A 26,344-nucleotide genomic window follows, 5' to 3' on the forward strand; every position below is an offset into this window, starting at 1 on the left:
CTGGCCAAGAATCCCAAAAAATTATTATAGATGATGGGCTAAATTGGGTGTGGGGTGAACAGGGCAGAAAACCTCTCAGCCCTCTGAACTCAGGTGGGAAGGAATAGCTCCAAAAATGCAGATTTTAACATTATCTGCTGGGAGTGCTGGGAATTCCACTGCACACACTTTGTCCTTGTTTTGGACTGATGTTATCCCATGCTTGGAGAGGTGTCCTTAAGCTCATCTTTCCTTTGCTCTAAGGAAAGCTGTTCCAATGGCCTCAGAAGGGCAAAGTGAGGATGCAGAACATGCAGCTGAGCCTCCTGCAGCTCCTGTGCAAAGGGACAGGACATTCCAGTGGGGATCCATCCTTGCTGCAGTGAAGGATCACCTCCCATCCCTGGACTCCGACTCCTCCACAGTAAGCACTGCAAATCTGCCTTTCTTCCCTCTGGGTCATGTAAAAAACTCTCAAAAGCAAAAACAGGTGACCTTACCAGGCATTTTGGGGTGGCTGGTGTGGTATCCTGGCTGGGCTGCCTGTGTGCTAACTGTGTGTGTTAATCCCAGYCTTGTGGATTATCCTGGATTGTCAGAGTGTAATTTCCATCTCCTCTGTCTGTGTTCTTKGRATTCTGCCSCTCTGTYCCTGTGTTCAGSTGAGACCCCACCTGCAGAGCTGCCCCAGCCCTGGGGCCCAGCACAGGGAGGACCTGGAACTGCTGGAGAGAGTCCAGAGGAGGCACCAGGATGGGCAGAGGGATGGAGCAGCTCTGCTGGGAGCCAGGCTGGGAGAGCTGGGATTGTTCAGCCTGGAGAAGAGGGGCTTAAGGGTGACCTAATTGTGACCTTCTAGGTCCTGAAGGAGCCAACAAGAAACATGGAGAGGGACTTTGGACAAGGACCTGGAGTGACAGGACACAGGGAATGGCTTCCCACTGCCAGAGAGCAGGGATGGATGGGATATTGGGAAAAAATTCTTCCCTGTGAGGATGGGGAGGCCCTGGCACAGGGTGCCCAGAGAAGCTGTGGCTGCCCCTGGATCCCTGGCAGTGTCCAAGGCCAGGCTGGACAGGGCTTGGAGCAGCCTGGTATAGTGGAAGGTGTCTCTGCCATGGCAGGGGTGTGATGAGATGATTTTTAAGGTTCCTTCCAACTCAAATGATTCTGGGATTTTTGGAGAGGTGTCCAAAATACAGACAATAAGTATTTCTAGGGAAGAGGAGGGTCAGGGCATCTCACAGAATGAACCCACATTTCTTCTTAGTTTGCTCTGTCAGAAATACGGTGTGAAAGTAGAATCCTGTGGATTTAAAAAGAAATTATGAGGTTTTATGCTTGACAGTATTGTGCTATTCATTCCAGCCATGCCTTTGCCAGACAGCAGGCCTGGTGGGGTGGCTTTTTATCCATGAGGATCACAGCAAAGTGATATTCCTGAAGACTCAGTGGTCCACTAGAAAAAAAGCATTTTTGGCAGAGATTTCAATCCCACATTCTGCTTCTTTTTTTTTTTTTTTTTCCCCCTGCCTATCATTCTCCACAATCCATGCTGCTTTTTTTCTGCTTTTTACCTGCCAAAGAAGCATAATTGCAGAAACCTTTTCACATAAAGTGTGAGACTGAGAGGTATTGTGCATCATTCTTGACTGGTACAGGTTTTTCACTTGCTGGGCCTGGGCCAGGCTGTTCTTGGCTGCTGAACATCTCTATTCTCAGGACAGCATTGATCCCGTGCTCCTCTCTAGTACAAGATGCTCTGGTGTTGACTTTTCTGAGGCAATAATATCTCTTAAGATTTAATTATTAGATGCTTTTTGTCCAAATCAGAACACTGTTAAACATGTATAAACTTTTTCAAATTTGGAACACACAGCTTATATTTTATMCCAATTTAGTGTGGCTGTTAATGGTACAAAGGGAGTCTGGTGAGCAGTGAAAGAGCCAGAAATGCCTCCAGGGGTGTTTATTATTAATCAGTGATCCAAAGCAGTGTGATCAAGTGGGTAAAGTGGTGATGGGGATTCCATAACTTGGGTTCTGCACCTGGATCTCTCCCTATCATGCTGGACAAACCATATTCCCTCACTGTTCTCAATTGCCTCTACCTACACTCTTAATTATTTGAAACAACCCTTCCATGTTAATATGTCTGTCTTTAGTACAGATTAAGGCCCAACACTGAAATTATTTGTAGGTTTTTTTGTTGAGTAAGTTACAATCATGTTAAACCAGAGGAGCAGCTTCAGACTTTGATGCCAAACACCATTGTATAACCCTAAATCATGCTGAACATTTTGTTTTCAATCTCCAAATTCTCTGTTTCTATCCCACGTGGAAAAGATTTCCTGCAGGAGGAACTGAGGCAATCTGTTTGGCACTTCATTTGCATTCAAAAGATCTGGTTGTGTAATCCCTGTCCTGCTGAGGCTGCAGTTCCAGAGCTGCACCTTTGTCCGAGGAGTTTCCACGTGAGGGAAGATTCATYTGTGCATCCAAGAGCTGTCACCTGAACGTGCCCTGCTCCCACCTCCAAAAATGGCACTCACAAATGTGTTCCATGCCCTGAAGCACTTCCATTACCCTGATAGGCCATTTATTAAAAGGAAAGATGTTCTGTTGCAGTTGGCTTCGTGTTAAGTTAATGACACCAGAGATGATTTTCTGCAGTGTGAATTCCCAAAAATTCACACTGGCAAAACAAAGGGATGAGCAGGAAAGTTGTGTCCTGACTGCTGAGAAGGTGCTTAATCTCCTTTTGGTGTCCATGCATAAAGGATTCATCTCCAATGCATATCTGATGTTTAGAAAAGGGATTTTCAGAGCTGTCTAAATGCTGCCCAAGCAAACAMAGATGCTGTTTGCATTCTGAACAGGTCCTGAGGGCAGTGAAAAGCCTTCACAACACTGCCTGGCCTCACCTGGGTCTCCCAGCAGCTCTATTTAAGTTCAGCTCTGGGCCTTCGCTCCCTCTCTGAACTGTGTTAGGGGAGTTTTGGTTTCTAGTTATGGTCCTGCTTGAGCCAGATTTCACCTGTGAATTCACTTTCAGGCTGGATCTCTGACGTGCCTGATCAATCCAGCATTGCCCAATGATCTGGAGTTTTGACTCAGCCTGGTTWCTCCCCCTCGTCTGTCCTGCTTGTTCCTCTTGGGTGCTGTGGTGAGGCCTTGCCTTTCCAGTCCCTGAGAATCTTAGAATCCCAGAATGGTTTGTGTTGGAAGGAACCTTAAAAATCATTCCATGGGCAGGGACACTTTCCACTATCCCAGGCTGCTCCAAGCTCTGTCCAGCCTGGCCTTGGACACTGCCAGGGATCCAGGGGCAGCCACAGCTTCTCTGGGCACCCTGTGCCAGGGCCTSCCCACCCWCACAGGAATCAGTTTCTCCCCAATATCCCATTTGATCCTGCCCTCTGACAGTGRGAACCCATTCCCCCTTKTCCTGGCACTCCAAACCYTTGTAAACAGTGATCAGCTCAGCTCTTGCCTCTCTGATGGGGAAGGAGGTATTGCAGAGAATCACTTGAGAGWCAGAGAACTTCCCACACTTTCCATCACTTTTCTCGGGCTGTTTGTCATCAACCTTCATGGGCATTTGATGTTTTACATTTGTAGCTTGTTGAAATGTTGGGTGGCTGTAAGACAGCCTGGCTTGGTGACTCTTGAGGTTCCAGACTGCCTGGTGAAGGTGTGACTGCAAGGAAACTTCTTGTCTCTGCATGCCAAGAGGTGACAACATGGAAGTTGTCACTGCAAATCAGATATTCCAATATCAGTGGGTATTGCAGTCTGCTGTTTAATATCTCTCTCTCTTTTTTTTTTTCCTGTTTGCAGTCTGATTGTGAGAGTGATGAGGAGCTTTTCATCTTCCAGCGGGACCTGCCAAACTTAATTCCGGACCTGTCGGAAGAACTGATGATGTTTTCCCTGGAAGACTCCCAGGAACAGGTTGGGACTGTTGTGTGTGGGCTGTGCTGTCACCCCTCTCTTCTGGCTGTCCCCAGTGTGGGCAGCTGCTGGTGTCTGATTTATTTCAGCTGTGGGATGGAAAAGCTTAGTCCCCAGTCCCCACCAGAAATTAGAACTTTCTTTCTCTTTTTACAGTGATCTTTGAACGTTTTCTCTGTTACTGAGATTTTAGACATTTTTTGTCCCTTCCTCTGGCATTTTTAATTGTCCTTTACTGTTTTTCTTTCCTGTACACTAACACTGTGCAATCATTTTATGGGTCTAGAAAATTAATTAGGACAGTGCAGGAAGGAGGACAAGTATGAAGTTTACTCCTTGAACAGCTTTTGTGGGATAAAATTATCACATAATTCATTCCTTCAGTGACGAAGACAAATCCATAGAATCACAGAATAGTTTGGGTTGGAATAATAACCACATGTAAGAAAAAGTAATTTAAAGGATGTTTAGCACTTCCTGAAAATGAAAGTTTCTGGAAAGTAAACAGTCCCACTGTTTTCCATGAGGATATGGTGTGGGTTGTTTCCATATGGTGTCTGAGTTGGAGCTGTTGTCTTCTAATCCCTTGGTTTTGGTTTATTATCCACTTGTAAAGCTCGGGGAGATGTGACTTTCTGCATGTGTGTGCTTTCTCCACTTGCAGCAAATCCAGGAGACAGAAAGACTTCCATGGGAGATCTGGAATGAAGACTTGGAAAGTTTTGACTTTCAGGAAAAAACAGATGGTGCCCAAATCACTGCTAAAGAAGATGTACAAATGATTAAAGATGAGGCTCCTGAACTTGCCAGCCAGACTGAAGAAATGCCAAGCCAAAAGGGAGCTGTTCTTGAAGAGTCTCTTGCAGATTCCACAGATCATCTTGTGGAGAAAGAACTGGGCAAGACACAGGCCAGGGAAGGAGGGAACTCTTGGATTAATCCAGCAGTGTCTGTGGAAGGGCTCTACAGTAAAAAGGAGAGAAAAAAGCTGATAGAGACAAAGATACTCTCCAAAATCATTCTGGAGCCATCCCCAAAGCAGGAGATGAAGCCTCCCTCCCATGGCATCAACAAAATTGCAGGAAGAATTGCAAAGGAGGAAACCTCCTCAGCTGAGCATCTTGGAGAAGTGACCCATTTGTCACTGCAGGCAAGTGGCCCCAAAGAGCAGCTTTGGGGAATGCTGCTGGAGGGCTGGAGGCACAGTGCTCTGCCTGCACAATCCCACTGCAGCAAGGCACTGCAGTGCCCAGTTCTGACACACTACAGGGACTGTGAGCTATACAAGCACCAAAAGCTGTCCCAGAGCTGCAGTACAAGTCCATAGCAGAGGCAAAAGCATGCATCAGCAGCAAGGGCCATGCAACTGTTCAGGGAAGCCATAGCATCTGTCCCTGGGCGGGCAAGGAATTTTTCTGGCCTGAGGCAGGCTTTGCATTAAAACAGGGAGCTTTTTGGCCTTCCAGTGTAGTGCTGGAGGTGAGGAGATGTTTAGGGTTGTTCCTGAAGCCTTAAATCTCACCCACCTGGGGAAGGTAGGATGAGCATCTCGATGTTAACTGGGATGTGGCCCAGAGTGGGGAGGTGGTTCTCTTCAGAACTGAGTTATAGATCTGCCTGTATTGATTTTTGACTTCATTAGGACTTAATCAGCACAGAACATGACCTGATCTTTCTGTTCAAAGCCTTCCACAGGTCACAGTACAGACATTTCCTTTCCCCTTTCATGTATTCACAGAAATGAACTTTTTGATGTTAGAGCTGTTCCAGTCCAGGCAAACCGTGTAGCTCCTGGTCAAATAATGAGTTAAATTGTGCTGCATCATTACAGGGCATCTTTTTCAAGTGGCTCTGGGTTTAATTTCCAGCTCATCTCATAGAATTCAGTTTCTCTGTTAATTCAGGAGGCACAATTTGCCTTTCAGAACCTGTTTGATATCAGTGACTTCAGTGAGGTGAAGTTTGCTGCTTTTGGGTGAGCTCTGAGACCAGGCTCAGTGTGTTYTCACTTTCATTTGGAAGGTGGTTGTTGCTTCCCAGCTCAGCCAGGCACCTCAGTTTGKGTCAAGTTGCTAAAAGTAATATACACTTTCTTCTTAATTCTTATCGGTTCATTTGAAATGTCTTTTTTCCTAAGTTTCTTTCTGTATTAGAAATTGAATTGTGCAAACCTACACTTCTTCTGGACCTTCTGGATCTTAAACCAGTGCTGTAATGTGTGATGTTAGAACAGATCTAATMAARGTTCAGATATRYGTGAAGATTTATTGCTCAGGAAGGWGGGAGAACCTTSTCTTCTACAAGAGGGGCAGATGATGGAGGTTTTACAAGGTGAAACTGCTGGGTTTGGAGGCTGCTTCTGCTTTTTTAAAGCCCAYGAGTGGTTATGTGAAATGCATGTGTGTGGCAGTTGTGTGTGTCATTGTCACAACTCACTGCCCCCTTCCTTTTAATAAAACTTGTAAGTACTTGTGATTCCTGGTGATAATATTTCACATGGGTGTAGATACTTTTCATTAAAACTTCAATTTCAAATAATGTTGAGGGGGGAAGCAATGAGTGTTTTGTATGCATGTGGACTTTCATGGCAGCCTGGTTTTGTACCTGAGTGAAGTGAGTGTGCCCTCAGTCAGGGCATGTGGGTTCAGAGCAAAGAAATGGATGATCCTCACTTCAGGGTGGGATGAGCAGCTGTGAGATATCATGTGATACTGACTGTACCTAGAGGAGTGGGAATTCACCCTGCTCAGAAGTTGGAGGGGGTGGAAAAGGCTCATCTCAAAGAACTGAAGAGCCAGAAGTCCTTCTCTTGTGGGTGGCAGTGAGAAGTTCTCACATTATTCAGGATCAGAGTACATAGGCTTGGCCTTGTATCAGACCACTTTTTAATCTGTTCCTCTGTCTCCAGTGATTTTTGTAGCCTATATCAAAAGAGTTCATGATTCTGAGAGAAAAAAGCCTCAGCAGAAGTAGCTGAAGCAGCTGGAGGGATGCCCTGTCTGAAGGGATGTAATAAATGCATTCCTTTCCTTACAGCACTTCCTCTGGAATTGCTGAAAGCAAGCTGGCACTGAAATTAGGGGTGGTCTTTGGGGAGTAAACTTTGCATCACATTTCTGTTGTCTTCTTTCAGAAATGGGATCTGGACAAGAATCTTGAGGAGCTAGAGCAGCARAGGGATAAAACTCATGCAGAAGTTCCTTTCTTCCCAGCAGATTATGGTAATATCACTAGCTGAAAGTGCATAAAAATAAATAAAACTCAGGTTCCTGTGTTTAAGTCATTCCCTGCAGCATCATTTTGAATGCTGAAATCAGTGAGTTTTTWAAATGCATCTAAAACATGTTTAATTAACTTCCCTCAAGATTTCATCTAGGCTTTTTTTTTAATATGAAGCCAGTGCTTTGTGGCCTGCCATTGGCCAGACAAGCCAGATGACAGTAATATCTTAATCCTTCCCCTTCTGACAGGCTGTAGGAAAAGTGTGAAAATGGRGAAATTGGGTGATTCCATGGCAGGAGACCACAACTGATGATCATTTTGTCACTCTTCCATAGCAACCTTCAGGAAGAAGTCTGAAGCTGAGCTCCTGGAGAAGCTGGGAGAGCTGTGTGTCAGGCAGTCCAGGAAAGGGTCTTCTGACTCTGAGGGGCCATCAGCCAAGCTCTGCTCCTTCCAGGGACAGCAGGATGATAAGTAGGTCCTTTTCTGTCATATATCCCAGCTAATCCTGGCTGCCAATACAGATACTTGGGATCTCCTGGTCTTCCATGGGGGTTTTTCTCTGTAGCTTTGCAGGAAGCTGGAATTGGGGTTGCAATACTCAGTCATTCACTGATAAACACCTTGGCATTCTCCAGCAACCTTTGTCTTGACCTTACCAGACACTTGGGGTAAATGGGAAAGGTGGGAAAATGAGGCTAAGCCAATTATCCTRCTCACCTTTCTTGTCCTGTAGGGTACCAATTTCCCTTCCTCCTACCTCAATATAGYAAAAATACACAGGATGGTTTTCTGTGGGTATCAGTGGAGATGTCAGTGCATTTTGGAGGGTTWTGTGTGAAGGAAGAGCATTTTCAGGCTGTTCAGAGGGAACAACATCAATGGTRGCAGCACAGAGGAAATAATGAGTGAAAAAGTAGAGGGGAAGGTGGGCAGTACACTCATTGCCAGAGCAGGGAGAGCCACTAAGATGATTTGCACTTTGTATGCCTGGCAGAATAAAATAGAATTTCCAAAAGAGGCAGAGAGGAAAGGGGGGAACCTGCTCTTACTCATTGACACTGAGATCTTAAAAGTTGAGATCTCTCTGGTGCCRTACCTGCCTGCCTTTTTTCTCCAGAACAACTTGGTGGTGTCACATTTTTGAGAACTAAATTTCCCTCTTCATCCTGCCTGTGATCTGTGTTYCTGGGGGAAGCTGAATGCTTGAATTTTGATAGTAGGCAGAAGCAGAGTTGGAATCTATGTGGTAGCCAAGCACAAAGCTCCTTTCTCAGCCYGGTTTGGATCCTAATCCACTCCCTGTGGAATAGCTAAGGCAGAGGATGTGCTGAAGTGGTGTTTTCTATGTGTAGGGATGGTGCCTTGCTGTCATCCTCTCCACGTTCTCTGAGGATGGGCAGGATGAGATCCTGGTGCCCATCAAAGCCTGTGACTGTGTACATAGATTTGAGAGATGCTGAGCCACAGAAGTCAGTGACGTTCCCTAAAGAGGAGCAAAGGTAAATCCTGGCTTTAGTGGGAGTTGAGAAATAAGTAACAAAAAGTGAGAGACTTTAGCCTTTCTGAATCTTGTACTTGTGAAATGTAACTTCAAAAATGTTCACTCCTTCCACACCTTGTAGTTAATGAACAGCTGATAGATAATAACCAGGTAACACATTTTGGTTTAGTTGCCTGAATATTTTAATTTTTTTTGCTAGAATAATAGAGTGAGGAACTGTCAATAACACTTGAAGATCTTCTCTGAAAGTCTCTCTCCCTTTCCTCTCATTTTCTAAATTTGCATCCTATAAATGCCCAAGAGCCAACACCGAGTTGGAACAGGGTTAATTAATGTGGTCTGATTGTTTTGCAGTGCAAGTGACAGCTCCTCCTCCTCTGAAGAAGAGACTGTGACAATTAAGGATGAAGCAGAAAGGAGAATGTAAGATTCCTTACAAGGTTCAAGTGATATTTCTGGAACTGAAATAATTGCCTTAACAGTGATCAAAGTGAAAGTTTGTGTACTTAAATATCTCCATTCCTGGTCTTTACAAAGAAAAGRAAAAAAAAAAAAAGCCCTGTAATGAAAGTGCTGCACTGTGGCCCCAGGAGGTCACTCTTTCCCTGTTGCATGGTAAAGCTACCAAAACTAGAAAATAGTTGTTGATCCTTGAGGCAAAATTTGCACCTGTCCAGCTGCTTGGGACAGCTCAAAGCACAACCAGAGGTGCCCTGGGGGCTGGAAAATGTGACTTTCTCCAGACCTGAGTTAGTGACACCAGAACTGTGTTTGACATGACTCAGAACCAAACTTTGGAAATATTGTAGGGAGGTGACTCAGACAAACCTTTATTTTTTAAAAATARTAAAATAGGCTAGAATGGATAGAGATTTAAAGGGAAGATTGACTACATTGTATGGACAGGGATGCTCCCAATTCTCCTTAAAGAGAGGGGAAAGGGAAAAGAGTGTGATACATGGAATTTAAAATGTAAGTTCTTCAACAGGTCAGATGTGAACTTTTTGTTGCTAAACTCAGGGTTTGTTTCATATCCCTGACTTATAAGACATTTCTTTGGTGTGAAGCAKAGATGTGAAGTTTAACCCTCTTCCTGCATTTGTGCTCTGGATTCCATGTGGAATTCTGCAGCCTGGAAGTTCAAACAACAAGCAGAACATGTGTCTAGTTGTGCCAGCCAATTCATCTTTCAATGGTTTGGGAGAAGAGATGATTTGACAAGGAACAGAGCCCAAACAATGTAATTTAGACCATCTAATCCAAAGCCAGTAAAAAGCAGGGACGAGGTGATGCTCAGGGAACTCTCCCTGGCACTGCTCCAAATCCAGCAGTTCCATCAGTGTAAATCTGCAATGATGGAGAGCAGAGCTGGGGTTTGGATTCACCTTCACGTTGCTAAAGAACATGCACAAATGAAATGCCTGGYAAATGGCTGCTCAGTTGTGTTTGTAAATAAGAAATCCTCTTGGTCTCAGCAGGGCAGGATTCTGATCTCATTCACAAGGGGTCAATCCAGTTCCATTCTTACCTGGAAGGAATTATTAAAGAGGAACTATTATTCTGTACATGCAGATTATGTCATGACAGGATATTCCACTATAACAATGATGTGCTGACAGCTTAGCTGTCTCATTGTKAAAATTAAGCCAAACACTCATAAATTCTAACAATTATTAGAAAAAYCYTTTCTTCTKTATGTATCTGAACCTCATCCRCTGTRTCCAAAGGGGGCAGAAATCTGTAGSCTTTGATTTCCATGCCAAAAATACATTTGTTCAGGGCTCYTCTGCTAGGTGTTGGTGTTGTGTCTGAGTGCAGAAGAGGTAAATAAATTGCCAGGAAGATMATTTTTGTGTTCTGGCTCTGTAGTGGTTTGTGTCACCCTAGTGCTGGTGCTTCTGTTACCCACAGTTATCGTTCCTGTAGATGCCCAGYCCTTGTTTTGAGCTGTCACTCATCTCAGAAGTTCCTCAGAGATTGTTTTTATTCCTATCTGTAATGCTTTATCTTGATTAAATCAGGTTTTTATTTCCTTTGCAGGAGGAATTGCTCAGGGAAAAGCCTCTTACTGCAACAGCTTCGAGCAGCCCGTAAGGAGGCCTTGGAGCTTCTTCATAAAACGTCTGTTCCAGCTGAAAAACCTCATCCAGAAAGGCTGGAAAAYGGAGGTTCCTCTAATATAAGTCAAAAGCAATCTTGTGAAGTGAGGCAAGAGACAAATGAGGTGGTTCCTGGGAAACTGATGAGATTGGAACCAGAGAAGAAAAGTTCCCCCTTGTTGAGCTGTGGAGCCAATGGAGCTGCCACGGAAAAAGAGAACAAAATGGAAGCTGAGAAGGTTCAAAATGCAGGAAATGCTCCAGACTGTCCTGAAACTACAACAGAATTGCCAAGGTATCCCACAAGAAAAGCCATCAGTGGGTTTGGCTGTGGCTTCTCTAATTGTCTGGGATTAAAGAACATTGCTTACCTGGGCTGGGAGCTGGGACAAAAGAGTGTTGGTTTTATTCCCTGGAAAGAACAACACTCATGGCAGCTCCTGCTGGAAGGTTCAGAGACAGCCTCAGTGGGGGYTGGGATTAGATGAGCTGTGGCACTTTTGACATTGTGAATTGAGCCCTTTTCTTTAGCTTTGATTCTATAGAAGAGGAGCATAAATGCAGTATTGATCTCCTTTAGGAACAACAGCATTGGGATTTCCTAAGCACAGCTTCCTAGGAAATAGGTCTGGAAGGGTCAGTCTCCCTGTGCCAATAAAGAGTGAGGTAAAATCTAATCTCTCCTGGCAGATCTTTATAGGGCTTGGTCTTGAAATCCTCGGTCGTGAGGATTCCTCGACTCCCAGGTAGTATATTTTGCTGCTTAATTATCCTTACAGTTGTAAAGCTTTTCATTAAGTCTAATTTAAATTATCCTCTCYCTAATTTAAGCTTATTTTTGTTGTGTTCCCAGAAGGGGTGGAAAATGGTTTGTTCTGTTTCTCAGTATAAAACATCTTGTACAAGCTGGAAGATAGCTCAGTCTCCCCTTGTACTTTTTTCTTCCAAACAAAGGAATTTTGACTCTTTGCCACCAAGAAAAGTGCAAGATCTTGGAGCTACACAGTACACCCATGAGGAATGCCACAGGAATATCTTGGAAAGCTTTAAAAACTAGAAATAAGAGCGATATCAATTGAGGAAATTGCAGAGTTATTTGGGCCTCTGCCTCTCTGGGCTTAGTTTAATGTAGTGTATTCTGCAGAAGGTCTAATTTTAAAGTGAAATCAGGTGGTTGCCTTGTGCACCTGCCCAACTCTTTGGGAGAGCTCCATTATGCTGCCTTCTCAAAGGTTATATCCTGCTATTTTCAGAGTGAAATTTAACATTCTGACTTTGACATATGAGCCCTGGAAAGAATTAGGATCTGCCTGCTCTGGAGACTATTACCATGTCAGAGTTAAACACTTGCCTGCCCTGCCACTTAGACACCTCAGCTCCTGTGTACTGAAATGGCAGATGGTTGCTTGCAAGGATTTTTCCCTATGGAATTCCTGACATTAAGCTACTTGCTTCCATCAGGAGCACTAAACTCCATTTTGGTTACCACAGAGATGGCAGCTCATGGCCAGGCAAGAATCTGTGTTATTTATTGTCTCTAAGCAATAACTCAATGGTTTTAACTGACTGAATTTTTTTCCTTGCTGTTCTAATCATTGCTGGGGCACCTGGGGCTGGAAGAATTCAGAACCAATTGAACTTAGTGTTTGCYGTGGAAATGGCAGATAAAATCTTTCTGCAGGCATCCAAATGTAGAATTGTAGAAAGATGGGAGGTCTTAGGGCCAGGGAAAGCTTATCTCTTCCTATCCTATAGCAGATAGGAAAGGAAATGGGGTTAGCCTGGGAATTTCGGTGTGAAGATGGGGAGTGACACATCACAAAACATCACTGCTTAAAGGAGTTCTGATCTCCAGATAGATCATCACCACTTATCAGAAGTTTGATCTCTGCTCCTTTTCTTTGAGGTTCTTTTCTTCTTAGAGAGATGATTTCATCCACTGTCAAGTTCTGCTGTCCCCCCACAAACCCCAAAATTCCTTTCTAAATCTAGTTTAGCCTTTCATGTCATGAATCCCCCTCAAGTGTGCAGTATAAATATGAGACAAAAAGAAATGCAACCAGATGAACAACAGGCTTTTTCTCCCAAGTGAAAAGCTTAATCTGTGTATTTTTCAGGAGAGAAGGAAGTGAAAGAGAGTTATCCCAAAAGGAAGAGATGAAAGAGAGGCAGAGGAGATGCAGATTGCAGGAGCAGCTGGAGCAGCAGCAGCCTCAGCGCTCGGTGTGTGGGACACAGCCCATGGCAGAGAACACCCCGGTGCTGTTCCACATGGTCAGTGGCTCTGGGTAGGCTGGGCCTGGCAGGGGGACCCTGCCAYGGGCAACTGGGAGCAAAAAGTGATTTTCATTGCATTATTTCCAATGTGTTTGTTGCGGAGCACTGTTACCTGGTGAGAGGAGCAGCCCTGCAGCTCTGCTCTCACACTTTGCAGTGCAGGGAAGATTCCTCAGGCAGCTGCCCTCCAGTTCTGAGCTGGCAGGGGATGGAGGAGCTGAAATCAGTGGCYTCAGTGACATCTGCTTCACAGGAGCCAGAGTCTCCCACATGATTTTTCACCACTTTTTCTAAAAAGGTGAAATATTTTTACTATTTCTGCCAAGTTCTGGCTTGTTGTCTGTCCCCAACATCTTTGTAGTTCACTTTTGTGGGTAGATTCTGAGGACTGTGGGTTTAATAAAAGGTTTTACTCCTGAATAAGGGAATATGAAATTATCCTGTTTTTTGCAAAATCTAAATATGGCTTGGGGGACTGGGCTGTTGTTCCTCCTCAGAAGATTTATCTCTTTATCTCTGTCCGTGCTCTTGGTGAAGGGGTTGGAATGAGATGAGCTTTAAGATCACTCCCAATCCAACCCATTCCATAATCCTATGATATGCAGTCCTACTCCATCCAGGATTTTGCTGTACACAAGGCCAGCTGAGAAGGTAAAAGGGGATGAGAAACTCCAGAATTTATCCATGAATCCACCCCAATGATTTATTGGGCTAATGCCAATAACAGAGCTCTTCTGTCAGTACAAAAGTCGAAAGATTTCACAGCCCTAAATTTGGAGCTGGCCCATTCAGGTTTGTTTTGTAAATTGATTCCTGTGTTTGTGAAGATTTGAAAGCTCATTTTAYTTACCACTGGATTAATCAGTGAGGAGGAGTGAAGGACTAACAAGCTCTCAGCTGAGTTTTCCCTCGGCCTGGCTGCTCTGGCAAGGACAGAGCCCAGAGCTCTGCTTTGGAGGTGTAAACGTGGATCCTTTGGATTTGCTCCTCCCTGGCTGCTGGCAGGTACCTCCCATTTCCAGTTAGCCCTTATTAAGATGCAGACACACACTTGCCCCTCTGCAATCTTCGAGGGCCTCGCTCTCTCCTCCTGGACAATGCCCCAGGCAATGCAGAATTTCCCTGTGTTTGGTCATTTTCCATCTTTGCTGTGCTGGTGCCAATAAAATGAGGATGGCCTTGGTGATGTGCTTTGCCTTGAGCACAGCTCAGGGTGGGTCTGGGCTGGAGCTGAACTGAGGTGTAAATGTGTCCCTAAGAGATGGGATGGTGTTCCAGAGGTGGCAGCAGGGACATGGGYATTGCTCACCAGGCCAGGCTGCTGCTGCCTGTGGAAGCTGCTACCAGTGTCAGTCAGCAGGACAGGGACTTGTTATAAGTGGCAGGAGAAGGGACAATGGTTTTAAGCTGCCAGAGAGCAGGGATGGATGGGATATTGGGAAGGAATTGTTCCCTGGGAGGGTGGGGAGGCCCTGGCACAGGGTGCCCAGAGAAGCTGTGGCTGCCCCTGGATCCCTGGCAGTGTCCAAGGCCAGGCTGGACAGGGCTTGGAGCAGCCTGCGATAGTGGATGGTGTCCCTGCCCATGGCAGGGGGTGGCATGAGATGAGCTTTATGGTCCTTCCCATCCAAACCATTCCATGATTCCAAACTAATGCCATCCTTGAGGGAAACCTGCCTGACCTCCCAAGGCACCGACAGTAAAAGCAAATCAGCACAACCCATAATAATCATGCTGTCTCTTAGTTCTTAGCAACYCTGCTCTTAGTCCTTATTCAGAAATATTCATTATTAAAATTAAGAATAAAAAATGTATCAACATCATCCATCAAATACAACAGTGCTTTATAAGACTACTTGAAATCCGCCTTGATAGCAGCATTTTTGCTTTGAATTTGAACAGGGTTTTCTTTTCTTTCTTTTTTTTCTGAACAGAGACAGAAAAGCTTGACTGTTTTGACATTTAAAACTAAAAACCCCTGTAATTTGGCAGCAATGTCTCAGAGAAAATATCTAATATCTATATATAAACATGATATTCAAAGAACAAGCCCCAATGTTTGACAGAGTAGCACACTTTCAAATTTGTTTTGTAAGTCCTTTGTTTTGGCAGTGATAGATGTTCAGATCTGGAACACTTGTCATAGTTTCCAGAATTCTTCTGACCATTTATAATGTACATAAATAATTGAATTGAATAATAATCAGAGGGAAAGTTTAGAAACTCTACAATTACTGTAGCTGAGGTGCTGGGAAAGACTGGCAAAGGAAATTAAAAAAGCTGCATTAGGGTTACATTAGAGCTCTTGTCGAAAATATAAAAGCAGATTTAATGTGCTGTCTCCTTTTTCTTAACCCAGTTCAGTCAAACTCTGTCCTCAGCTTCACTCTGAGAGTCAGGGTTGGGGTGAGCACTTTCAGCACAGTGCAGGTAACTCGGGACACTGAGAATTAACTTCCAGGCACTTCAGCTGCTAAAGAAGGGGCTGGGATAGTGGATTTTCAAGACAGGCAGATGCCAATTGCCTGGAAAATCAGTGGGTTCATTCTAAGAATTCTGCCTGCCAATTCCATGTTTTTAGGTGTCTGAATACTAAGGTGGGAAATCTGGCCCACCTTAGTTTAAAAAATAATGCAGGGAAGAACCTGCTTTTAATGCTTGTTTAGTTTTGTTTTTTTTATTTCCTTCTCACCTCCATCACCCAAACCTTCAGTGAAATTMAAGACTGGCATGGGTTAATCTCTTCTGAAATTGGGCTCCTTGACCACATTCTAACCTCTGGACCTGGTTCAGAACTGATTGTAAGTACCTAGAGTTCTGTAAAAGGCAGCAGTGGTGGTGTGATCCTTGCTGTAGGGTTAGGATGAATTAACAGTTTAGAGGAACAACACAGGGTTTGAGCAGGGTGTCACTGACGAGGGAGACAGAAGGAATGCTCACAGGATGTAAAGCAGTTCGGTGGAGGATGTAAAATGAAATGGTTTGATCTGTCACTTTATTCATTTTGCTTATTAGGATAAGTAACTTGGTGCTGATGCTGTTTTCCAATCACATTCCCATTAGGTGGGATCCAGATAATGGGGTGACTTGGGCCAGGCTCAGAACTGAGTTTTATGTCAGGAGCAGCATGAGCAGATTWTTCTAAGGTTCACAGGATCCCAGAATGATTTGGGTTGGAAAGAACCTTAAAACCCCTCCAATCCCACCCCCTGCCATGGCAGGGACATCTTCCACTATCCCAGGCTACACCAAGCTCTGTCCAACCTGGCCTTGGACACTKCCAGGGATCCAGGGGCAGACACAGCTTCTCTGGGCACCCTGTGCCAGGGCCTCCCCACCCTCCCAGGGAACAATTCCTTCCCAATATCCCATCCATCCCTGCTCTCTGGCAGTGGGAAACCTTTGGGGAAGACAGAGCAGGATCTGCAGGTGAGAGCAAGGCAGGCAGGGGCAAGGAGGGCARTGCCACAGTCCTCAAATAGCAGCAGAGCTGCCCCACTGAGGGTGGCCAGTTGGGAAATGTGTGAGAATGAGGAAGTTCCAAGATGAAGGGCAGAGAGCCAGGGCAGGGACAGGACCCAGAGCCAGCCCAGTGATCACCCAGGGGCTCTGGAGTGATGGAACAGGGCTGAGATGGAGCAGGGTCCGTGCAGGTGAGGGAGGTGAGGCCAGGCAGAGGCAGAGCTGCAGTGCAGCTTGTCCAGGACCACGGGAAATGGCTCTGCTGAGAAAGCACAGAGTTCCTGTCCCAGCCATGAGAAGTGACACACATGAGCTGATGTCACACCTGGCCTGGAATGCTGCAGCCAAACTCCTGCACGGCCCTGCCTCTTCCCAGCCAGCCCCAGAATTCATTTAACACAGAACAACAAGAATTCAGTTTGTGTTCATCTCCTTTATTCTTGAGACAAAGTGGTGTTTTCAGCAGGGCTTCAGCTTGAGTCTTCATTTATTGCTTTATCATGATACGGCAGAACAAGATAATGTTGTTGGAGAGCTATTAGGAACCACCTTGTAAGCAGCCCCTCATAAACAGGGTTTTATCTGCCTTGCACAGCCAGAGAGGTTGGGAAATGAATGTGTTGACTCATTCTGAGGCGTCTCATTTTTCTTGGCATCCGCAATCCCTTTGGCTAACCTTGTATTAGTAATTATATTACCATGATCCTCATCTCATTGCAGCTTAGCCTTACAGCTGCCTTACAAAACAAAAACATCCAGGCACAACACACTCATTCTMCCTTAACAAATAGATGATGTGGGTGCTTTCCTTTCCATCTTGTAAACACGGGCTCCATCAGCTTTTTGTCAAAATCAGCAGGTTCYTTGTGTTAACACACCCTTGACTCAGCTTGCTGGTGTCAGGTAGAGTTCTCAACAAGATTTCCTGCTTGCATTCCCATAAAATTACTGATGTATTATGGTCAAAACCTCTCTCACTCTTTTATGGCCTCGTTCTCTCTTTGATCTGATATTTCTTTGGGGGAAAATCCCTGACAAAATCCATATTTACCATCAAGAGTGGTGCTTAAGTGCTGTAATCCTGCTGCTGGGACAGTTAGCCTGCATCAGCATGGCCTGACTGAAAGTAGGGATTGATTTCCAAAACTTGCACAAGTATTTTTAGTTCAGTTACTGGCCCCAGAAGTTATTTTTAAGTAGGAGGTGCCTTGATCTGCAAATTGTCAGTGAAACGCTTTTGATTCTTTACCTGTCTTCCTTAACTGGGTGCCTGTGATTGCCATTGCTGTTTTGATCTTTTTAAGGCAAGAGTGCTGACATCAACACTGGAAATTGCCCTTTTCTTCCATCTTTGGGTTGTTSAAGGACGTGGTGGATCCCGGGATCCCAACCCAGCATTTCAGCAGCTGGACCAGGGCRCTTGGGCACCTCCCCAGCTCTGCTGGAGCTGCTCACATGACTGCACTGAGGTGATGGCCTCAGCACTATTTAAAAATACACCACTTTTCTTGCTGGGTGGAAAATGCATAAAGGAAAAGGACTGTAAGAAAGCAAAAYTCATGTCTCAGCATAAAGAATGGACAAAAGCCTGAGCAGCCACTCRTGAAGGAATAGGTTTGGTGCCACTTCTTTACAGAAATGCCACTTTGTCCCTCAAAACGTAGTGCAGTACATCTGATTAGAGAAGCTGACTAAACCTATAAAATCTTTTTATCATTATAGTGATTTTGTGGCACAGTGGTTGAATTTTTCTGTATCTGTGTTACTACAAAGGTGATCCAGGTAGTACAAATCACCTGTGACCAAATGTTTTCATTGACACAGGGCCAAAGCATCTGTGTGAATTTAATTATAACAACATTTAGCCCTTGCTATTATTTTAATATAGCTAAAGAAACCCCAATAATTGTAAAAATCACCGAATATTTCCTACACTGATTTTTGTTGGGACACCAAAGCTGAGTTTGGGTTGTGCTGGGCTCCAGGTGCTCTCCCTGCTGGGCTGATGCCAAGGTTGTGGCCAGCAGTGTTGTGCCCAACAGCCACCAGATGGCCCCTGAATTCCTCCTTTTTTTCCCCCTGCCAGGCGTTTAATGAGTTCCTGAAACAAGATTAAAATCTCTTGTACTTAATGAACCCACTGCCTCGACTCAAGAAAGGCTTAAAAATAAACGAAGGCAATTAGAGATGGAGTTAAACTTAGCACACGGAGACAGAAGGCCAAGATTCCTGTTTGTGCCACCAGTCCGGCACACAGCGTTTGCAATAGATGGAGGATCCCAAGGAAATGTTTTTGCAGCAGGGGTGGCTGTCAGCTGGCACAGAGCCCGTGTTTCTGGCCTCCTCTTCATCTTCCCACATGGTGCCAGGGAAAGCAAACGGGGGGATTTGCTGGCACAGCAYTTTGCTGGAGTCGCTGCTTCCTGCTGTCCCTGGCTGCAAGCACGRATCCCGGGAGCTGAGGCTGGGGATGGAACGGATCTGACCTCAGGATTTGTCTTAACAGGCAAGCAGAGGGTCTAGGCCTTACATGGCTGTTAGAAACAGCTCCCTCCACACAGGAGGAGTTTGTTCTCTGKATTCCCAGAGTCAGGAATGTCATGGAAGTGCCCAGGCAGTCTCAGGGCAGGTTGTACCTCACCTCCTGKTGGCTCACACACCCAGAGCAGCTTTAAGAGTCACACAGTAAAGCTGTATTGGTAAGCTTTGGCTGCTTTAAGAGGTTTTTCAGTCAAATAGCTATAGAAATACTCAGAACCAGGAAATTCACCTGTGCTGAGGGCACCAGGATCACCAAAAAGCCACAGAGAACCTTCCRTGTAAACCTGGACCCTGATGGCTCCCAGGGACTCCCACTTTTGTGCATTTTCTGGCTGTGGAAGGAATTGAAGAGCCAGGGCTTTACAAAGCAATGAGCTCTTCCAGTGCTGTTTCTGTGAGTGGAGTTTGAAAAGGCCCCAGGATAATGTGAGACATTGAATCCTTTCTGTTCCTCAGCATATCTTGGAAGTGATTAAAATGAGTTTGGGCTTATTCCTCAATATACTGCTGCCTGAGTCTGACAGATGGGAACATTCGTTGCTGTTGCTTAAGGGAAAGGTTAATACAGGGAAAAGGAAYAGAATTTCCAGGATTCCATGCATGAACTTGCTGCCAGTAGAGGTCCTGAACACTCCTCCATTCATATCAGCGAGATGGTCACATTAAACTTGAAGACAACAATGTTAAATGTCCATGGGCTAAATTCTATTTCTTATGTAGGAGAGGGCAGGAGGACACAAAACCATCTCGGGKTTTTTTGTCTCCACAGGCCCTGTGCTGGCAGAGGGAGAACTGCCCTGGGTTTGCTGTGAACRAGTGCCAGTCACGTTTAATTACGCAGAGAAACACTTTCTGCCGTGATTCTTTCTCTTGGAATCAAAATAGAATTCCCGACTCCTGGCCTTACCTCAGGGCTGTGATCACTGATGCTATTTGTGGATGAAAGGAGGCTGAACCTGCCCCTCTGTTTTATCAAGGGGATGTACAGGCTTGCCTGTTAAAGGAACTGCAGGATTTGAGCTKCATTCCTGCTTTTCCTCATGCCTTCTTGGCTTGGGCTGGGCTCGTGTTCCAAATCCCAGCACATAGGAGGATAAGCCTGGTCACAACTTGTAAACACATTATTCCACAAATACTCATTATGGGGCATTATTCTCAGTGGCAGGGAATGGAATTCAGGGCTTTATCTGAGATTATGGAGTGGAAGAATCGTGCAGTTATTTTTATTTTGCAAACACAGAGCTCTRGCCAGCTCCGTGCCAAGTACCTGGAGTTCCCACAAGCTTCAGGGAACACTGGAAGCACTTAGCAGTTCTCAGGATCACAAATTCACAGGTCTGAGGGGTTGTCTGAAGGGTGTTTTAGAGGTCGAGGGAAGAGCACAGAGCCTGTGACAAACTGGACACAATCCATTTTAACTGGAACCTGTGGGTTTGTGAAAACAAGTCTCTTTAGTTCTGCTAAAACTTTCTGATAAAGCAGCTGAGCAGAGTTTCCTTCCCCAGGCCTTTTATTTTCCTTTATCTCTGGGGATTTCCATAGAGTGTCAGGGGAAATACATGAAAAGATAAATACATGGGAAGTCTACAAAAAATGAGGCTTTCCCCAAGTTGATAAATGCATGGTGAATCACAGAATCAATCCCCAAATGGTTTGGGTAGGAARGGACCTTAAAGATYATCTTATTCCACCCCTCTGCCATGGGCAGGGAGCAGGGAATCTCCTGGAGGATCCAAGTGGAACCATTTCCATAGGATTTAAAGCCAGCTCAGAGCATGTGCCAAGGGCCAGCCTAGATTTCAGATGGCTGAGGACCAATTCCATGCTCTGTCCCAGCATTTCCCAGTGACCCTGGGCAATTCCCTTCCCTTCTGGGGATCTGGAAGCAGTGACAGTTTAATTTGTGAGGCAGGTTGGAATCCTTTGAGGAACAAGTTGTGGAAGATGCAGGTAAGATTGTGCTGGGGGGTTTAGAGGCCACAACACTTTCAGGAGCAGGAAARGGAACAGAGGTTAATTTTGAAAGTTTGTTGATAATCTTACACTCTTCCTCTTTGGAGCACTTTACAGCCTTTTGACAATTAATCCAGCTAGACAGGGACCAGGATAAGGAAATCTTATCCTTACTTTACAGTTCCACAGAGAAATACTTAATTCCAGAGTCAGGACTGTGGCACAAGTTCCTGATTCCCAGTCTTGGGCCCATATGAAATGTGTAAGTAATTAAACTTCCTTTACTCATTTCAGCTGCTTCTCATTAACCAGGAGTATAAACTCATTAGATGGGGAACTTTTTGTTACATGTGCTCAGAACACCAGCACAATGAGGCTGGGAATCCTTCTGAGCCTCTCCAAGTGTTACTGGAGTGTAAACACCAATCATGGAAAAGGCACTTCTCATTTTTAATGATTATGTCTCAGAAAGCAAACAAACTCAAATAGTGTAACTTCAATTTAAATTGTAGTGCACTTTTCAGGTCAGAAAATTTTTGTCAGAAAATTTTCCCACTTCTCAAAAATAAAGAGGAAATTGTATGTTAAAAAAAAAAAAAGAAAGAAAAAAAAAAAGAAAAAAAAAAGAAAAAAAAGGTTGTTTGTTACCGGTTATTTGAAAGGGGGTTTTAGCTGCATTCAGACCTGTTCAATTTTGGACTAAAAATCCTTTGTGTGATCCAGAGCATCTCTCTGCTAGCACATCCTATGGACCAGMCCCTTGCCTCCCATGGAAGAGGGTTTATTCAAATCTTTGATAGATGAGCCATTAACTGCAGTGAAGCAGCTGAGAATTCCCTTAGTGCAGTTAAGAGGTTTCAGCCTTCATACCCAAGACTAAGAATAATTGTGCAAGGCAAGAAAACTTTCAGCAAAGCCATTTTCTTTATTATTATTATATTTTTTAACTTAAACTCCCGTGGTCTGGAGTGCCCTAAGTGAATTGAAAACTATGGAGATCAGAGCAAATAATGCTCCATTATCCAGCTCCCYGAATCCCTGCAATCTCCCTTTGGCAGAGTTATCTGCTTTGGAGGATCATAACTCCTCCATTTGAGCAATCTGAGGCTCAGTCCACATCAGAAATTTCAATACCATCTTGTCCCCATCATGTTTTTCAGATCCATAACCCCAGCAGGACACTCAGAAAGGCAGTGGTGCTATGGAGAGTGACTCCAGCACAGAAATGCATTTACAGAAAGACCATTCAGACCATTAACATCAATTGTACTCTCTCCGTTTTGTCATTAAAAGTTAACTTTCTAATTCCAGAGTGTTCTGCCAGTTGCATGCAGGAAATGCAGATCTCTCCTCTTTCTCACCCATTGCTCCCACTTTGCAGTGATAAAGCAGTTCTTTGAATGGTTTCAGGGTTTATTCCACGCTTTAATGTGGAATTTCAAATCATCTAACAGATGGCATTGTCATCATTTTTCCTTCCCTACAGAATGAAAATGAACAAACACTTGACATTTCCAATATGTCTTCATCTAATGCAAGAATTTTTAGAAGCTGTGGAATAGTGATAATCTGCTTTGCCTTAGATGGCCAGAATTGGTAAATGTGTCTTCAAAATCCTACATTTGCCATGTGAATGGAAAAAAGGGATATAACCACACAATGCTTATATCTTGTACCATGAGCTCTGTCCATGGAAAAGTGGGAACATGGAATACCAGAGCAGCTGTGGAATGAGAGGGGAAGGTTCATTAGAGAAATTAGCTCAAGCTGCTCCAGCACTTAGAAATCAGCTCACATTTACAAACCCACAGCAGATGCATCGTTTGGCAAAAGAGTTCTGCAGTCAGTAATTTGCCATTCATCAGGGATTGCCTCTTAAATCTGGGATCCGAGCTAGGGTGCAGATGACATAGAAGGATAAATTTAGACAGGGCTGAAAACAATTATTTTGATTAAACCTCCAGCCAATGAGAGTGAGAGTCTTTCTATTCCTCCCCTCTGTGGTAAAGGAGSAGATTGGGTTTGACTTATCTTCCTTTTCTGTGCAGTTTGGATGGATCTTTTGCTGTTGCAGAGTCTGTTTGATGGAGTAGGGAGGGCTTTTGGATGGAATGGGATGCCTTGCTTTCCTGTTAGTGTTGGAGAAGGTGCTGGAAGGGAAATAGTAAAGTTTATTTACCTGAAAAGGAGAGGCTGTAACTATAAAAGTAAAAAATTGGATTTTCCTTGGCCTATTCTGCCACTGGGGCAACCCCTCAGATTGGGTGAGCTGATCCTGCTGGAAAATCTTTGTGGAGCTGTTGCCTGGCATCTGGCTCCACTTCTCTGTGGTCATTCCAGCCTCTCACAGCTTTGACAATGTTTCTCAGTCTTAGGAACTCTTTGTCCAATCTCACATGGAGGTGTAGGAAGGGTAATCCCAACTACTCTTTTAAAAAAATTCAACAAAAGCATCAATAAACCACTTTGAGCTGTTTTATTGGTAATGATGTTGCTCTTGGCTGACAGTCTTGTGTCCACTAARCTTTGGCTTGCTGTCACTATAAACAGCTCTGGTTTAAAATAATGATATGGAGGTAAAATGCCACTTTTTACTGAGTGTTTGACATCACAGGGATTTTTATGGAATCCCATAATGGTTTGGGTTGGAAGGATCATCCCATCCCACCCCCTGCCATGGGCAGGGACACCTTCCAGGGTGCTCCAAGGGTGCTCCAAGCCCCAACTTCCAGGGATCCAGGGGCAGCCACAGCTTCTCTGGGCACTCTGTGCCAGGGCCTTACCCACCCTCACAGGAAAGGATTCCTGCCCAATATCCCATCCATCCCTGCCCTCCCTCAGCCTAAGGCTGTTGTGCCCCTGTTTGTATAAATTCAATGCCACTGTCACTGCATGCTGGGTTATGTGCCTGTCCTGAAGTTGCTGCAATTCCTTTTTCCTCATTTCAGTGGTGTGGATTTGTCCCCATCCCTCCTTGGCTGCCCACTGTGGTTGCTGCTCTGCCTTGCACTGTTGTTATATCAAAGAGGAGAAAAAAGTCCAGAGCTGGGGATGGAGGGTGGTTGGAAAACTGAGCTGAAGGGCTGGGAYGTGTACTGCCATAAACTATAATTGCAAAATAAGTAGAGAGAGTTTGGGAAGAGGAAATTTTCTCTTATTTACTCTTTGGTAATTGTTGGCACTTGACTACAATCAGCTGCAAGCCTGTCTCTGAGTGACAGCACAATTCGAGCCAGAGCAGCCAAAAATAGCCCAGCATTTGAGTAATTTTAGGCTTTTTATAACCTAATACTGTTACAAGTAAAAGCCAGTGTAACGTGGGCAAATTGAACTCTCCTCGTGTAGAGARGGTAAATGGGGCAGTGCTGTGGGAAGCCATACCCAGAAAGCACCACTTGTACCTTGCTTCAGTCAGTTAGCCTCCTTTTTGTTCATTAGCCTCAATCATACAGAAATTATTCAAGTTCTACACTTAGAGTCTTGTTGGGATAAGAAGGCTGGCAGAGAGAAGGTCCAACCTTCATCACAACCTCCCTCAGAAACTTAATAASTACCTTTAAAATCTGATCTTGGGCAGGAAACCTGCTGGGTCCTGCTGCTGGGCTGAGGGAATTTGGAACAGTTGGGAATTTCCTGCTGAAACTTTAGTTAGAGATGCCTGCTTTATCATCAGCACTTCAATTWCCTCCTCTCATTGATCCCCACACCCTTGTTGGGAGAAGAAAGAATCATTCCTCCAACAGAGGGCATAGGAAAAGGTCACCTTTTCCTCATGGTCCCACAGATTCTCCCAAGGGCTCTTCCTCAGGGATTCCAGCCCTGAGGAATTCTCTCAGCACCCCAGGACTGCAGTGACATTAATTAACACAAATCTGCAGCATCACACATGCATGCATGGCTGTTTTGCCTTTATTACTAATTGCAGTTTTTATTTGGTACCAAAACACTGAGTGACACAGTAGAGCTGCTTGTTGGATTTTATGAGTTTTATGCCTTATAAAACCATTTTAAGAAGTTGTCTGTTTTGAGGACTGGCACAAAAGTCAAGCTACATTAACTTGTCAAGTGGATTAGTCATGAAACACCTTTATGGACATTTTAATTCAGAATTAAAGTGGCTGTAATTGGATTTAGCTTACTTTGCTTTCAGAGTAAATTCAGGTAAATCAAATTAAGGCTCATTCAGTGTAGAGGAATGGGCAGAAATCCTCATTTTTGGCTACATGGAGCAACTGAAAACATGAGACCAGGTTGGACAGGGTTTGGMGCAACCTGGTCCAGTGGAAGTTGTCCTTGCCCATGGGAGAGAGTGGAATGGAATGAGYTTTAAGGWCCTGTCCACCCAAAACCCTTCCATGATTCTGTGATCATAACTGTTGAGTACTGGCAAATCCTTGGGATTTTAGGGACTTGCTTCTTAATTTACCAAAGAAATRTCAGGGGCAGCAAATTGGATACAGATAGGAAGAACAAGCCAGCCAATAATTACAGCTGCAGCTGCTGCATCTGTGGAAAGACAAAAAAAAAATAGAAGTCCACAGTTCAAGCTTGAAGTTGTTTCTTGAAGAGTTCTCTTAAAGGAGAGGGAATTTGCATCCTAAATAACCAATGATCAATGCTGAGGTAAAGAAAGGAGGTGAGTTCACTTAACTGTGACATCATCTCTGAAATAAGCGGTGTTAGGTGAAGCAGAAAATAATGAGTTTTCACACTATCAGGCTTGTTTGAGGGCTTTTCAATGATTAAAAAAAAAAAAAAAAAGCCCAAACACTGGCTGTTGAATACAGAATAAATTCAATCACACTTTTCCAGCTGTGACTGTGTCACCTTCCATTCAGCAGGCAGTGTGTGACTGAATGAGGGCCCAGGTGACAGCTGGCCAAGCAAACCTGCAGTGCTYAGGCAGGTGTCACTGATAGAACAACCTGGCTTTTATGGCTCATTGTCCCTCTTTGATAAATGCWCTCTGGGTGTTAAATGCCCCTCCTGTGATGGCAGTGGATATAATTAATTCCTGATGATGAATACACTTCCAGTAATCCAAGTGACTTCCATTTTTATCCTATTTTTTTGACAGGAAGCCTCTTTTTTGCCAGATATCGACACCCTGCCTGGATCCCGCAGTGTGGAAAAGGAGATGCTGCTGATGACCATTTGGCTGGCAAATTGTGGCCAAGTGGCCACAGCTCAGTGTGAGGGGCAGGTGCCTGACAAGGTGCTGGGAGCAGCCAACATCTACCATGCCCTGGTGACSTGGCTCCTGTCCCTGGTGAGTGCAGTGAGCTGGCACAAGAGAGTGATCAGGGCTGTGTTTTGACCTCCAGTGAACACAAAATCACTCTGGAAACCTGGG

At 44.6% G+C, this 26,344-nt stretch overlaps 1 protein-coding gene across 1 annotated transcript in view; it reads left to right on the top strand.

Moving 5' to 3' along the window:
• Positions 1–249: 249 nt before the first annotated feature.
• DNAAF8 (dynein axonemal assembly factor 8) overlaps positions 250–26,344 on the top strand; it is an 84,447-nt gene continuing 58,352 nt past the window's right edge. Inside the window, exons 1-11 of the mRNA XM_057372341.1 lie at positions 250–403; positions 3,820–3,933; positions 4,598–5,087; positions 6,898–6,902; positions 7,067–7,154; positions 7,491–7,629; positions 8,511–8,657; positions 9,014–9,082; positions 10,700–11,053; positions 12,876–13,032; positions 26,069–26,260. Of these exons, the coding sequence (XP_057228324.1) occupies positions 257–403; positions 3,820–3,933; positions 4,598–5,087; positions 6,898–6,902; positions 7,067–7,154; positions 7,491–7,629; positions 8,511–8,657; positions 9,014–9,082; positions 10,700–11,053; positions 12,876–13,032; positions 26,069–26,260 (1,902 nt within the window). The 5' untranslated portion in view covers positions 250–256. The remainder of the gene's footprint in view (positions 404–3,819; positions 3,934–4,597; positions 5,088–6,897; positions 6,903–7,066; positions 7,155–7,490; positions 7,630–8,510; positions 8,658–9,013; positions 9,083–10,699; positions 11,054–12,875; positions 13,033–26,068; positions 26,261–26,344) is intronic.

This window comes from Malurus melanocephalus, unplaced genomic scaffold (genome assembly GCF_030028575.1).
Source record: "Malurus melanocephalus ecotype Western Australia unplaced genomic scaffold, MMel_1.1 scaffold_170, whole genome shotgun sequence".
In the NCBI taxonomy this organism is placed as follows: Eukaryota; Metazoa; Chordata; class Aves; order Passeriformes; family Maluridae; genus Malurus; species Malurus melanocephalus.